Genomic DNA, 15,007 nt, shown 5'->3' with positions numbered 1-15,007 from the left:
CAGAGAGGCAGACAGGGAAAAATGGGTTGGGAAATGAGTAGGGCAGACATTATCCTCGCCAAACAACAAGGTTAAAACTTGTGTCGAGTAATAAGATCCCTCAGTGGAGAGACCCCGAAGCTGGGACCTGATCTAACACAGATCCATTAATATAGGTTAGCTAAGGGGTAAGAGTTCAAAGCAACTTTATGGGAGTCAAGAGTAGAAATATTAATATTAATACAGACTGCCCAGGTGCTCTGGCTGCTTGAACTTTCCCGACTGTTCAAACTAAACTGACCAAAGTGTCTGGAGGACTTGTCAGAAGAGGCGGAAGCAGATTTAAGACGTGTGACGTGCCATCCCTGCAGTTACCTGAGAGGGGCGCCAAAGATACAGTTTCAAAAAGATGCCTTCAAGCCTTGGATGCTATAAGTCCATAGTAAACACTAGATTAGAGGGGGGACAAAAAGAGATGTGGAGAGAGAAACAATTTTCATAATGGACCAGCGCTCTCTGACTGGAAAACACAATTATGGGCAAACTGTGGCCGCAGCATGAGGGTAAAGTTAAAGAGCCCCTTTAGCACAACCTAATAAGCCCTGACTACAGATGATCAGAAACACCGGCTCATCCTTAGCCCAAGTTTTTGTTCCGAGCTATTACCATTGTAAACGGTGATTTAACAGCTTACACTGTTTCTTGTTCTTCTTGATGAGTCCTATGCACATTAATTGGATTCAAAGCAGCCTCTGCAATAGAATTGAATCTCAAACTACCCAGAGGCTACTGCTTGGACTGATTTGGCACTGAGTTTCACTGAGTTTCTACCACCAAACAGCCAAACAGTAATTTCAAACGAAGTGCCATTTTTCAAATGATCGCGTTTCTTAAGCTGCGTTTTCCTCCCTACAGTCAACTTTAGAAAGCGCCACATTTTTTTGCACCACTTGTCCCTAAATTTGAACAATAAGAACCATTCATTTCCGTCATCTTAATCAGCGTGCCTTGCATCTTTTAAGTCCTTGGGGTGGAATTTGAAATAAATTGGTTATTTGAGTCGGAAAATTAATGCTGGTTATCAATCACATTTAGAGCGAATTGATTTCAATTAACTGGAAGACGCAGCCCCTCTTGCCTCCCCGGCTCTCCTCCTGGATAGCCCATTTCTTTTTTTTAAACCCAGCCCCTTGCTCACATCCGCACACCCCTCCACCTGCTCCTGCTCTCTGCAATTGGCTAGAAAGACATCCAGGACCGCCCAATTGGCAAGCTTTACAATATATTTACAATGTAAAGTAACCAAGAAAAACCGGCCAAGCCGTCATATTCGGGGATTCAGGGGGAGAGAAAGTGGGTGTGTATGAGAGGGGAGCATTACTATGTAAAGACCTGCTATTACGCTCGGAAAGCCTAACAAAGCACACACTCGTTCACGCACAGTCGCACGCGCGCGCCCTGTCACACACACACACGCGCACACACATAGACGCTAAAGGCGCTGTCGGAGGGTGAACCTGCGGGTTCATGTCACTCTGATTTCTCAAAGGAAGAGGAATATTAAGAAAGATATCAGAGGGGAATACCCGCGATGGCTTTCGCGACCGTGTGGAACTACTGCGTCCCTCTAACCATCGTAACAGTGGCTTGGCTGCTCAACACTGGTAAGGCTCAAATGAAAGTGAACGAATGTGATGTGAATGGGAAGAGTGGCACGCCGTCTCGATGTGTTTGGGCTTTTCCGTGCAAGTTTATCTAAGTCCTCTAAGTAGAAGCTGAATAACGCTTAAAATGCACCGGGTCCACTCTGACTTACTGTGCACTTGGACGGGAAGGAGGAGGAGCGCACCACGGAGCAAAACACGTGCAGATTTGCCAGTTTACTGTTGTTTTGTGGACTGGTGTTAATATTTCTCAGTGGGTAATTAGAGTCAATGCCCTTTGCGGAAGCCGGGGCTGTATTGTTACATGGATATGAGTCATTGTCCTAATCACATCTCGGAACTGCTTCGCTGGGAAGACCCCTAAAATGTCAAGTCGTTGAAAAGAAAAGTGAAAGGTGGCCACTTTTTTTTCGACCATGCATGAATATTTAATGAAAGAAGCCAATGCTCTCTCAACCCTTGTGCGTCACAGAATTTACATTTTCTCCTGATGTTGGGATTCATTTTATTACAGCTGTTGTCTGTGGCGGAATGGGAAATGGGAGCGTGTGACTTATGCAGCCTGTGAATGCAGCGACACACACAGAGCTCCGATTAAATATTCTCATAGAACACACGAGAGCTCATAACAAATGCCCGCAGTGGACCAGACATGTCTCAGACATCAGCAGCGGCAGTGGTGTTTGTTACTGCTTTTATATTCTGGAGAAGGGTGAGGGACCGTAAAGACCTTTGAGCCTCCCCCTTATCAGATAAAATAACATCTAACAATGCATTGCAGCAACTTGTAACAGTACCTGTAGTGTTTTGTATTGCTTTTATCACCATCACTGGAACACTTCAGGTTGGGATAGTCCTGCTTTACTTCTTTTACACAGTAGCTGGCTAGTTATGGTCACTCAGTAGCTTCTTAAGTGCCACATTTGCAAAATATGGGGATTTGGATTAGCCTCTGAAGAACTTCAGCTGGATATCTTTGTGGGATTTGTTTGGATGCAATTTGAAATAAAACTTTCAAAAAGAAAAGTCCATCTGAAGCCTCTGTGATTTTGACGAAGGAGGATTGATGATGACAATGTGCACATAAATGTTGCTCCGCTGGTTTGTGTCCTGTGGCTGTTGCACTCTGCGACCCCTCGTTTATGTTGACCTGAGGCAGTGAAATAGTTAAGTGCTTGGTGAGGCATGGACACACTCAAACCTGGACGGTGCTGTTATGTTGATGTCTCTTGTATACAAGAAGAACTACCTTACCAAAGCCATTTTTGTGGCTGCACTAATACCGACCTCACCAGAGCCAGTATATTGATAGATATTGATTTTTTTCCTTTGGAGAAAGTGTGTGTGTTTGTGTGTATGTATGTGTTTAATGAACACTGGGTGGTTAAGGTATGCATGAGCTATAGGTATTTGTATGTTATTCTCACTGTGTATGGGGTTTGTGCTTGTGGGTTTGGGCACCCATCTATGAATATGTGTGTGTTGCAAGTATATGTGCTTTACATTAGTGTGTGTGCATGGGCGTGTGTGCTGCGTACAGTGCAGGGTTTTGCCTAAGCTGCAGGCAACCTCAGCTGGGGGCTGCTCACTGATCACTGTCATTAATCTAGCCTCTGACAGGGGCTGAGAGAGACAGGAGGCTGGGGAGTTTAGGGGTGTTACAGGCATAAGGTCGGTGGAGAAAAGAGGGAGATGAGGTAGAGTAAAAATGGTCTGTTTCTAAAAACCTTGCAGATGTGCACCAATGCTGTGTCTGCATTAGGAAAAAAGAGATTTAATAAAGATCTTGTCTCGGTTATTTTTCTTCCACCAATCTGAAAGAAGGGAAAGGTGGGAGGCTATAGAGGGTTGGCAGTTGTTATTATGCTAGAATAGATATGGACAGACTGGGTGGATAGATGGATGAGTGGACAGATAGATTGAGAGGTTGCTGTGAAGATAGCGAGGCTGGAAGACTTGGTGCTTCTGTGAAGGAGGAGGGAGAGACAGAGGGATGGAAAGATGGATAGAGGAAGAAAGGCAGAAAAGAGCGAGGGAGCAAGGAAAAGTGAGAGAAGAAAGGCAGAAAGACTTCACAGTGTGTCTGACGGGCAGGCCTGAGGGACATGCACACACAGTCAGTGCTGTATGTTTGTGCGCAGATTGCCTGGCTTTGTGGAGGTGTCTGATCAACAGCAGCTGCAGGCCAAACTTGCAAAGCACGTACAGTAACAAATGCTGTTAACTCCACCTCTGCTTCGTGCCCACCCTTAATCGCTACCCTCCATCACTTCCATTCTAACAACTCATCCCCATTTCTCTCCTATGCCGCCATTACCACCTCCCTTATCGCAGTGTGCATTAAATCACCTCCATTTGTTTATTTGAATGTGTGCAATGAGAGCCATCCGTTTGAGCTTGTTCCCCATCATCCTGTTTGGACCTTGGCTGGGACTCTGGTGGCTGAAAAACGGCAGCAGTTGGACGTACTTGTGGGAGGAGATTTGAATACCAATTATAGCTGGTGTGTGCAAGTGCGCGTGTGCATATGCACACACACACAAACACTCAGTGAAGCCATGCATAAATCAATGTCGCTGTGAGTCACAGAAGGGAGGTTTGGCGTGTAAACACAAGCATCAAGGGAAATGCAGTACCCACAAAAAATAAAAAATATGGACACATACTATATGATCACTCAAATAAATGCTGGAACGCATATAAACATCCACACACATCTTGCCTATAGACAGCTTACCTGTTTTGAACATAGTTATATTACTGCTTATGCAAGAGTTTGTCTGAACTCAAGTGCAGATTTTGATGCTTGTCAGGCACAGTTTACATCATTCCAGAGTTAACGTTGCCTTTTTACTTTCTTCCACGTTACATTGGGCTTGCTATTTCAGCATCTTTGTTTTTTAATGTGCTGAAAATGTCTTCACCGCGAGCCAAGGTTTATCCTTTGATCCAAACCTTGGAGCATAATTCTCCCCGTAAATAAGATAAACTTCTTGGCAATTTAATTATGAAGACCTAGACCACCCTTCTTTGCTCTCTGCCCTGCCATCTGCTGGTTCAAGGTGAATATCTAAAGCCCAGTGCACAATCAGATTTCAGCGTTGAATTCTTTCCCCCCTCAGATTCCCTGCCTTTTGTAGGTCGAAATAATTGGACAACCTGAACTTGGCAGACTATGCCTGTCAACAAAGAAGAAGCAGAAAGGAGCTTTTCTTTAAGGAAAAATATGCTGCCTGTTGCTGCTGCGCGTGGCCATGTTTGATCAACCAGTGCATTCTTAAAGGGTCCTGACAGGGTGGCCCACTATCTCAGCTGAACAACTGGCTCAACATAAGCTCCATAAACAAATTGGACTGTATCGTTTTTTGGGATAGTCACAATTGAAAGAGTTACAGAGCTCAGTGTGGGCTGCTTTTATTCTCCCTTGGGCATTCATGGGTCCATTACTCAGAAGCAGAGGTTTCGAGGTTCGCCATTTAGTACAGGTGATGTATTTTACAGTAATTATCTCCTAATCTGCCCTCCAGTCTTCTGTGCAATCCATAATTCATTTGTTTTTATCTGCGGTTGCTTCACACAATAAATACATTTCCGTAACTTCTTCCAGTATTATATACCAGGTTCAAAAAGGATTTTGTTTTCACTTGAATAGAAATAAAAGGACCTAGGAAGGAGCAAGTTCCTCTATATCCCTGCAGGGACACATCATATGACTAAGCGTTCCCTTTTTCAGCCTTTTTTCAGCTCTTGTTTTCACTCTGCTGCGTCCTCACGAACAAGTTCATGCAAACAGAACACATGAAGCACAATGATTGAAAGGGGCACACAAAGACGCCAATTGGTAATTGGATCCTTATATCTCATTTGACCATTTGTTTAATCGTCCATTAGTGAAACTTTCTGTCAATCTAATCAGGCCAGCACTAATGTAGAAACACTCTTTATGGCTGCCACCTCATCTCCTTCCCATTACTATTCCCCAGACAGTGCAGCTTGTGATTATCATAATGGTGATCTATGTCGTCCTTACGTGTCGCTCTTTGAGAACAACTGGCGTTTCACCAACTTTGCAGCTGAAGTTTTTAATGCTGACTCGGATGCCAAGGACGTCTCCTCCATTTGCTGGCATTCGAAGCCTGCCAATCAATCTGATACTCTTAACTCTCTCTGAACTGACTGGCCCAGTGCAAAAGTAGATCGCCTCTTTGGGTCCAGCTGCCCATGCTGCGACCTCGTGTCCCCTGAGCCAGCAACTTTTGTCCAGATGCTGAACCCTCTCGATGTGTATTTGTCTTTGCCGTGAAGCTGTGACTGTGTCACAAAAAGTGATTGTCTTTGTGTAGCTTTTTAGGGAATACTGACAAAGGCAGCTGCTGAGCACAAGGTGTGATTATGTCAACGGAAGCTAACCCTGAATTGCAGACAGGTAAAAGAGACAAAGTTGAAAGAGACAGTCCTCTGACGTAAAAAAAACCCCACTTTGAACCACTAATGCCATTCTGGGGAACATTCCTTGCTTTTGGTGACATGGTTTCCATGACTAAGAGTAAACATTTATGCCTCCTGCCTGGCCCTGGGCTTGTTTAACACCCTTCCTTGCTGCTGTGACACCTGTTTCGGCAGCTCCCGCAGGGCGCAGCGCTAACATGGCCAGACAGCAGCCTCTGGTAATGCCAGTAACCAAGGTGATTATCCCCACTCAGGCACTGCAACAGAGCCCTCACTAGCTGTGATTGGATGAGAGAGCCTTATTTAGCTGAAGAGGGCAAGTGCCTAAAATTGAAGAGTTGGAAACTGTGTACTCTGGCAGTGCTGAGGCTAATACACATCCCGTCTGGAAGACTTGATGTAGAGACAAGAGGAGGAGAGGATGACTGGTAATTAGGTGCTCGCGTCGGGGTAAGGAGGGTCAGAAATGAACTTAAACCTAGGTGAAACTGTCAGGCTGGGCACAAATGTTGCCAACAAGACCCCATTTCCCTTTGCTTTTGGGAGGTCTGTGTGTCCAATGGAGGCTAGCTGATGAAGAGTGACCAGCCTTAGCTGGGGCACTGAGGGACTGATGGGGTCACAGAGGGAGAGTGAAAGGGTTACGGGGAGAGGGGGAGAGATGGCTGGCTGCACAGTGTATAAAAGAACGAAGGAAGACCGCAAGGAGGGGGAGGGAAAGCGCCAGGGGCTTGCGTCACAGACCACTGGAGCAGGGAGGAACAGAGCAGAGGAGAAAGTCAGGCAGAGAGAAGTCCAACAAACGAGTGAATGATTGCAGGATTTCAGCTCTAAAATGGAAGGGCGTGTTTAAAAAAAAAAGAACAAGGGAGGGAGAGAGAGAAAGCAATCCCTGCGGTGCAGTATGACTGATCTATGGGGCCAAAAAAGTGAGGAAGGAGGGAAGAGAGAGATTAGGTAGGTGGGGCCAAAGCAGAAAAGTAGAGGGTGCTGATGTGAGAAGAGGATGTGGGGAAGGAGAAGGAGGAGGGGGAAGAGGAGAAACAGAGAGATGGATGGCAATATACCGAGAAAAGCGAGCGCGGGCAGGCACTGTGTAGGTGACCACACCTGAGAGGCAAAGTGTCATGATCGATGAGGTCACAGCATGCACATGCACTGTCACACCCACATGCACACAAAAACGCAGGCAAACAAGTATTGAAATTGTTTACCAGCAGCTCGTGGACAGTCCTCCCACTTTCAGCAAAGCTACATGGCGCTTCGGCTTGGAGAATTAAACACCCACACACGCACAGGGCTATTCATCTGTCTGCCATTTAGAATCCTTCTTCATATCATTGCCATTAATAGGTTTGCTTTGATGAGATTGTCGGATGCTGAAAATTGCCAAGCAGCGCACTATCTACTGGGAAATCAGATGGAGATTTTCAGAAGACGGTCACAACAATGCTGGAGAGGTCTCGGATGAGTTTTCTATCTTAGAAAGCTCGCAAAATGTCTCTCCCACGAGTGGCAAATTCATTCGCGCTAAGACCATGTCTGACAGAGATAAAGTGATAGAGCCAGATACAGTGGTTACAGAAACCTCAGGAGTGGCATTTCTGTTCCTTTATTTCAAACATCATCAAAGCTTCATCGTGTTAATGAATGTTTAATGCTTTCTGAAAACATTAAAAGTTGTGTGGAAAGAGGGGTGTTTGCTTTAAAAATGTGTTTAGGAAGCAAAACGGTTTTCATAGAGTATTTTTCTAAATGTTGCAAAAGTACACATTGCAGTTTACTGTATCCACTTTAAAAACCAAATGCTATCATTCAACATAACACCAGTGATAACAGCAGCTGCCGATAGATCAAAGTCAGACTGCTCAGCTCTGTTCTGCACAGAAGCCAAATGATAGTTGATAAAGGTACTGAAGAAAAAAAAAAGCCTCAACCGTAGTTAGCGCTATACTGTCAGAATCACCCCTCAATTCTCTGCGCTGCTTGTCTCTGTCTGTCTGCTCTTCTCTTCATCTCCTTCTACAGCCTAAGACAAGAGCCTCCACATCAGGAGTAGTAGGCTTTGATCCACTTCATTAGCAACCCGTAAACAACCATTAATTACAGGCAATTAATTAGCAGCACATGAAAACAATCCTCAAAAAGTTGGCTGCTCTCAATATCCCCAAGTGCTCGTAGGAAGGAAAGAGTGTGAAAGAGATGGACACAAAGAAGAAAGAAAAAGAAAGAAACTTAGGGGGAAAGAGCCTGCAGTCATGCTTAATGTGCTGGTGCTTGATTTACCGCAATGATTTGCCAGGCTCTTTTGAGATTCATAAGGTCATCAATTCATGCTCTGCTTTCAGCAGGGCAAAAACAATAGTGAGGCAATGCAGCCGTCTGCACTGAAGTAAAGAGAAAAGAAACTGAGCCAAATTGGATTGGTGCTACGATTGTTTCTGCAAAGACCGTTAGAGCTGGCAAGGCCACTTAAAAAGTGGCCAGGCACCAATGACCTTGAGGAAAGCTCTGGTTGATTCTCTCCCAGGATTCATTTCCTCTCGAGCGGCTGAAGGGGCGTTTAAGTGCATGACTGCTGATTCACCTTATGCTTGTTAACAGGTACAACCCCTCTCCCCTCATCTCCCATTAAGCATCGCCAGTAGATTGAGGTGGTGCTTGACTTGACACAGACATGTTCTTTCTGTTTGATGAATAGTTTTATCATTGGACACACAAGAACCATGGCTCTCCTTTCTGGCCATTGCAGAAGTGGAAGAGAGAAACAGGCTTACAGGCAATGATACTGAATGAGCTTGACACAGGCCTAGGGCACTGGGCGCAGTTGCAGAGAAACAGTGGTTCATAGCAACTGCCACCCACTGGGCAGTACTGGTGAATTGAGCTGTGAAGCAGCTTGCGGGGGCCAGTGGGGTTCTGTGGATGGTACCAAAGTCATTTTTAGCTCTTTTGATCCATGTAGCCGTGAACAGCAAGAGGTTTTTGTGTCTGCAATATGCCGTAGATCCTACAGTCTGGAAGGCACCACAGAACACACAGTACGGCACTGTCGCCTCCTGACTGCATATACAGTAACTTACTTTATTGCTTGAGAAACTAATAAAAGGAAGCTGTAGGGAGGAATGTGCTTTCATTCTTGATTATTTTTTTCTCATCCCAAAGGCCATGAGGTCTACCATCTCTCCTCCGTTTATCAGAGCAGCTTTATCTGTTTCAGTGTCCAAGATTCCAGTTGCTATGCAGTACATAGTACAAAATGACCTTTATGGACGCGCACACACACACACACACACACACACACACACACACACACACACACACACATATGTATATATATATATATATATATGTGTGTGTGTGTGTATACCAAATGACTGTCTGATTTGTTTAGATACCCACATTGTTGTGTTCGCCTGCTAAAGGTGGCACGCAGCTTCACACAGCCCCTTCTTTCATTACCAACACTGAGCAACAGTATATGAGAAACTTCGTAAGATCATTAAAACTCCAGTTTCAGCCACGTTAAAGTATTTAATAGCTATCATAAATGTTAACAGGCTGTCACATATGTTAATGTTAGCTCTTTAACTATTAGCAGTTACCTAATAGCCACATTAGCCTTTGTTATTGTTAAGGTAGCAGCCCGTGGCTGTGGCTAAAAATAAAAAGATAATGTTATTGCTGGCAGTAAAAATCAGTCCTGCCTGTCTGTAACATTAATAGACTTTATTAATTTCACAGGATAACACAATAATTGATGAAAGAAAAGTGTTATTTTGTCTGAGATTGAAGCAGGAATAAGTATTGGATCAACTAGACAGAAACATGGATGGCCTATCTTATCAACTCTGTTTGATCAGCAACAAAAATATGGTACAACTTCACCAGAAGCACAGTACTAACTCAGAAAACCTTAAAATATTATTGCCTTTATAGTTATTTTTGCCTAATCATGTGGAAAATGCCTATGCCTATTATGCCTAGTTGCCTGTTTTTTTTTTTCTAAACTTGTCATGTGATGTATGTACCAATGTGTTGTGTTTTTGTGGAAAATATTACAATTCTCACAGGAACGTAGCAGGGAGAATTTCATAGTTTGATCCAGGAGTTGAAGTTGTATTGCGACCACTTTTGTACATATTAAAGGATGTCAGTGGGGAAATTTGAGCTTTTGATGGCAGATTTGGAATCACATCTGAGAAGACATAGAAATAATTTTAGAGAGCTGATTAACCTGGAGCAGCATCTAGCTGTGTGTCTGAGATAAACTAGTGGGTTTTTACATTTTTTATTATTATTATTATTTTTTTTACTATTCGTACATTCAGTACTGGTGTACGTGTTACACCATCAGCTTATATTTCGCCAAATGCAGAAGTCTGATTGGTCAGATCTATTGAGTTGAATCCAAACAATCAAACTTTGTTAGAAAAAATAAATGCTGCAAATTTGTCCAGCGAAATTTCACTATCACTGCTTCTTAATTTTTTTCCCTAGTGGTTTTGAAATGTTATTTTTTCCTGGGTATCAGTATCCAGTCTACCCTACCTTCTATTTCAACAATGTCCTGATCTTTAAAGATTAATTAAATCTTTTAACAATTAAAAATAGCCATGAATTTCAGCCTCTGTGCTAGTCAGAGAAGTTACACAAAAGCAAAGTATGCCCCTAAAACAATTATAAAGCCCTAGCTTTAAGGCACAGACTATAACATTAATTAGATTTGTATTATTTTTACATCATAATAAGTCAGCCATTATCATATTTTTGCCACTGAGCAATTAAACACCAAAAGGGGTGTGTGTGTGTGTGTGTGTGTGTGTGTGTGTGTGTGTGTGTGTGTGTGTGTGTGTGTGTGTGTGTGTACATGCAATCACAAATTTTAGTTGCGACAGCACTACTTGTATATGCATTTATAACGATGCTTATTTATCATGGAGATCGATTTTAAGTTGAGGTGAGGAAAACAATTTATGAGCTTATGGGGGAAATGAAAAACAAACATAAACCACTCGTAATTAAAAAGCAGGTTGATCCCAAATGATGACTGACTTGTAAATCAGTGGTTAAGTTACAGAAATGTGCACAAATTTGAATCAAAGCAGAGAGACAGGTTGGCAAGTTGACTCATGCACTTGCGCTAATTTACACACCTAAATTTGCATATACACAAATACAAACATTGCAAGTACTCCAGTGAGCTTTTGGAGTTTTCAGACTTCCTTACTGCAGCGGGGTTTTTTTGTGCTGTGCTTTTTAAATGCCATTCCTGTCCTCCTTTTTCTAAGCTTCTAGAGTATTGCAGACAAATAGAGGGACACACCTGGTGATTGTGTTTTAAATGCACATTCACTTTTTTAGCTTTGTTGTTATGCATGTAGCACTCCTTGTCTGCCTTTTGTTCTCAAGCAAAACCAGTTTTTTTCCCACTTGATTGCTATACTTATTCTCTCTCCACCTTTTCATGCCGTGTTCTTCTTTTTCTGGCTGCCTTTCTTTTATCCTTCATTCCCAATTCTCACACAGTGTGAAGCTGGTTTAAAGGCCTCAACACTGACTTGCTGTCTTTTTCTTTGTACTCACCATGATTTTATCTCTCCTTGTGCTCCTATCGTTCTGTGCCTAACCTCGTTGATGCTTAAATGCCCATGCCTATGCCCACACACACCCGCCAGTTCTGTGATCCAGGTGCATGTGTCCGCATGCATCTGCTCCAACTGTTACTTAGAGTTTGTAGTGAGAGGGAGACGCAATGATAGTTGGAAAGACAGACTTGGTGAAGGGGAAAGGGGACTTTTTGTTGCCAGGACTGCTTGCTGATGGATACTTTGGCAGTTTCTCCTGCCTCCCTGCTGCTTCCACCCCATTCCTGCCTCCTCTTGCTATCTACCTCTTGTACTGTAGCCGCGGGCAGGCGAGCCCAGGTGTGGAGGGATAGACAGTGAAAGGGAAAAGGAGAGAGCGAGAGAGAGAGAGAGAGAGAGAGAGAGAGAGAGAGAGAGAGAGAGAGACACGATTGACAGGGCCCAGGTGGTCAGCACAAATGCCTGTGTTTTTGCTTTCTCATTCTCATTTGCATGTACAAAATGTTTTTTCCTTCCATCTGACTCTTTATTTTTTCTCATCCGCCTTCCATTTACACACGCCGCATCAATTCATTTCCAATATTATTTTTGACTTCTCCGCACCTCTTCTCACCCTCAGTTCCAATTTCTCTTGATAAGTTCAATTCCAGCTTCCTTTCTTTTTTAACTTTATGTTTTCTTTTTATACTCAATTGGAGTTTTTTTTTCTTTTTCCCCTTATCTCCAGATTTACCTTCTCTTGCCATCTCTTTTGCTCTGGGCTTGCTGAAGTGTGCATTTTACTTATACGCTGCACAGCAGTATTCTGAAGGTGGAAGCTCATTTTTGTACATGCCCTTCAGAGACCGTGCAGTCCCTCCAACCATCTCCATTCATCTCCCACCCACCTTCTCTTCCTCCCAAGACAGTTTTCAACTAACCCCCTTCTCTCTTTCCCTCTCTCTCTGTCTCTGGCCTTTCTTTTATTTCTCCCAAAGCATAAACACCAGAAGAGAGTCGAGCACCTCCATATTTAATTCCCTCATCTACATCCTACCAATTTCCATCTTTCACAGGTAGACTTTTATGCAGGCCTCATTACTTTTGTCTTTCCTCCCTTGCTTTGTCCATCTGTCTTATCTGACCTATGTGGCCCTTATCCATTACATATTCACCTCTCCTACCTGACCTGTTCTTGACATAGTGGTCGTTTTACAGTTTTGTGTGCTCTTATGCATGTATTTGCCTGAAAGAGGCTAAGTGGTATTCTGCTCACACATGCAGGCACATACACATGCATCATTGTCCTAGCAATCTTGTCATGCCAAACACACCTCCGACTGGTTGAGCCTGGCACATGAAAAAATGAGCATAAAAAGTATGTGCACCTAGAAATCTATTTTGTGTACGTCTTGACAGTTAGTCTTGACAGTTAGTGGGTTACACCTGGCAGGCTAGCTGAAAAATAACATAGAAAGAGCTAGACAGATGACAAAATTCTACTCCATCTCAGCTGTAACAGGGACCCTGTCTGGCACAGTTGACTCTTTTTTTTTTACCTGAGTGTCAAAGAATGTAGAAAAGCTCTTTAAATATTGAAATCCTGCAGGTATTGTGATTTGCTTGCAGTGCAGTCTGGCTAAACAGTTAGACTACGTGGCTGTATGATCCAACAAACCACACTGTGGCTCTCAGAGAATCCAACAGACTTTTCACATACTTGTGAATAGTGATGTTCTGCCATACCCCCTCCCACACATACATGTACTGTGCATGCACAATTCTGAAACAGCTCCTCTGCATTCCCACGCACATATAGAGATTCAAGGCAACAGATGGGCTTATGTATTAGTGCTACTTACATGTACCTTACACAAATGCAAACTGATAAATAAGCACTGTTTTGAACTCGTGCGCACTTCACACTGTGACAGCTCAGTAGTTATATTAACAGCATTGCACAAAGCTAGACTTGATAACTACAGCTGAGATGGAAAGAGGGAGCAACTGCCTACTGAGAATCCTAACAGTTCCAGCAGTTTTCTCACTTACCTCCGATACCTTTCGATCCTATCTGTCTCCCTCCATCTTTTATTCATTTCTGTTCCCCTCAGCACATCCGTATTTCTCCCTGCCTCATCCTCAGTCTCAGTCTATCTCCACCTTGTCCGTCTCTGGATTTACCACCAAGGCCTGCCTTTTGGCAGTTCTTCTGCCATTTCGGTTACCCTGCTCATCTCTCTCATTCTGCCTTTTTCCTCTTGCTCCTTCTGGCTTCCCTTTCTTTCCATCATAGCCTGTTTCGTCAGCTCTTGTCCTTGGTCCTGATATCTTCTTTCTTTCACTCACTTTGCCCTTTCTTTCAAAAGTTCGAGTTGGAGGTAAAGTCTAGAAGACAGGGTGAAAAAAAGTATGAACAGATTGATGTCAAGGAGAGACCCATACTGTATATCGTAAACATGCATCTGCCGCTTTTAGATTCATCTTATTAATAGCTTGCATGAAACTTGAGGTTGTGACACTCTTGTTATTGCTTTGTGTTATAAATAAAAAGACTGAATGACATGAGTGACATGTTTAGCCGCATGTTCTCCTTAAATTGCTGGCTGTCTGAGTGGTGTCCCAGAAACGATGTGGGCTTCATAGATAATTGGCAAACCTTCTGGAGGAAACCTGGTCTTGTTAGGAGAGATGGCATCCATCCCACTTTGGATGGAGCAGCTCTCATTTCTAGAAATATCGACAAATTTATTAAACCCCTCAAAACATGACTATCCAGAGTTGGGACCAGGAAGCAGAGTTGCAGTCTTACACGCCTCTCTGCAGCTTCTCTCCTCCTGCTACCCCCCCAAAAACCCATCTCCATAGAGACTGTGTCTGCTTCCAAAAAGACAAAAAACAAACTAAAAACCAGCAACAAACAACTTAAACAATCACAAAGAAAGAACAATACAGTATCCACATCTGAACCAAAGAGTAAAACAGTGAAATGTGGATTATTAAATATTAGGTCTCTCTCCTCCAAGTCTCTGTTAGTACATGACTTAATAATTGATCAACAAATTGATTTACTCTGCCTTACAGAAACCTGGTTGCAGCAGGATGATTATGTTAGTTTAAATGAATCAACACCCCCGAGTCATTCTAACTACCAGAAATCTCGAAGCACAGGTCGAGGGGGCGGTGTGGCAGCAATTTTTCACACCAGTCTATTAATTAATGAAAGACCAAGACAGACTTTTAATTCATTTGAAAGCCTGATGCTTAACATTGTCCACCCCAGCTGTGAAACTCAGAAACCAGTCTTACTTGTTATCATCTATCGTCCACCTGGGCCTTACACAGAGT

General features: G+C 43.3%; 1 protein-coding gene across 1 annotated transcript in view; it reads left to right on the top strand.

Moving 5' to 3' along the window:
- Positions 1-1,547: 1,547 nt before the first annotated feature.
- Positions 1,548-15,007, top strand: part of cadm4 (cell adhesion molecule 4) — a 159,106-nt gene continuing 145,646 nt past the window's right edge. The window contains exon 1 of the mRNA XM_085178782.1: positions 1,548-1,643. Coding sequence (XP_085034908.1) covers positions 1,571-1,643 — 73 coding nt within the window. The 5' untranslated portion in view covers positions 1,548-1,570. The remainder of the gene's footprint in view (positions 1,644-15,007) is intronic.

This window comes from Neolamprologus multifasciatus, chromosome 11, assembly GCF_963576455.1.
Source record: "Neolamprologus multifasciatus chromosome 11, fNeoMul1.2, whole genome shotgun sequence".
Lineage (NCBI taxonomy): Eukaryota > Metazoa > Chordata > Actinopteri > Cichliformes > Cichlidae > Neolamprologus > Neolamprologus multifasciatus.
This window is presented reverse-complemented; position numbering and strand designations above follow the sequence as displayed.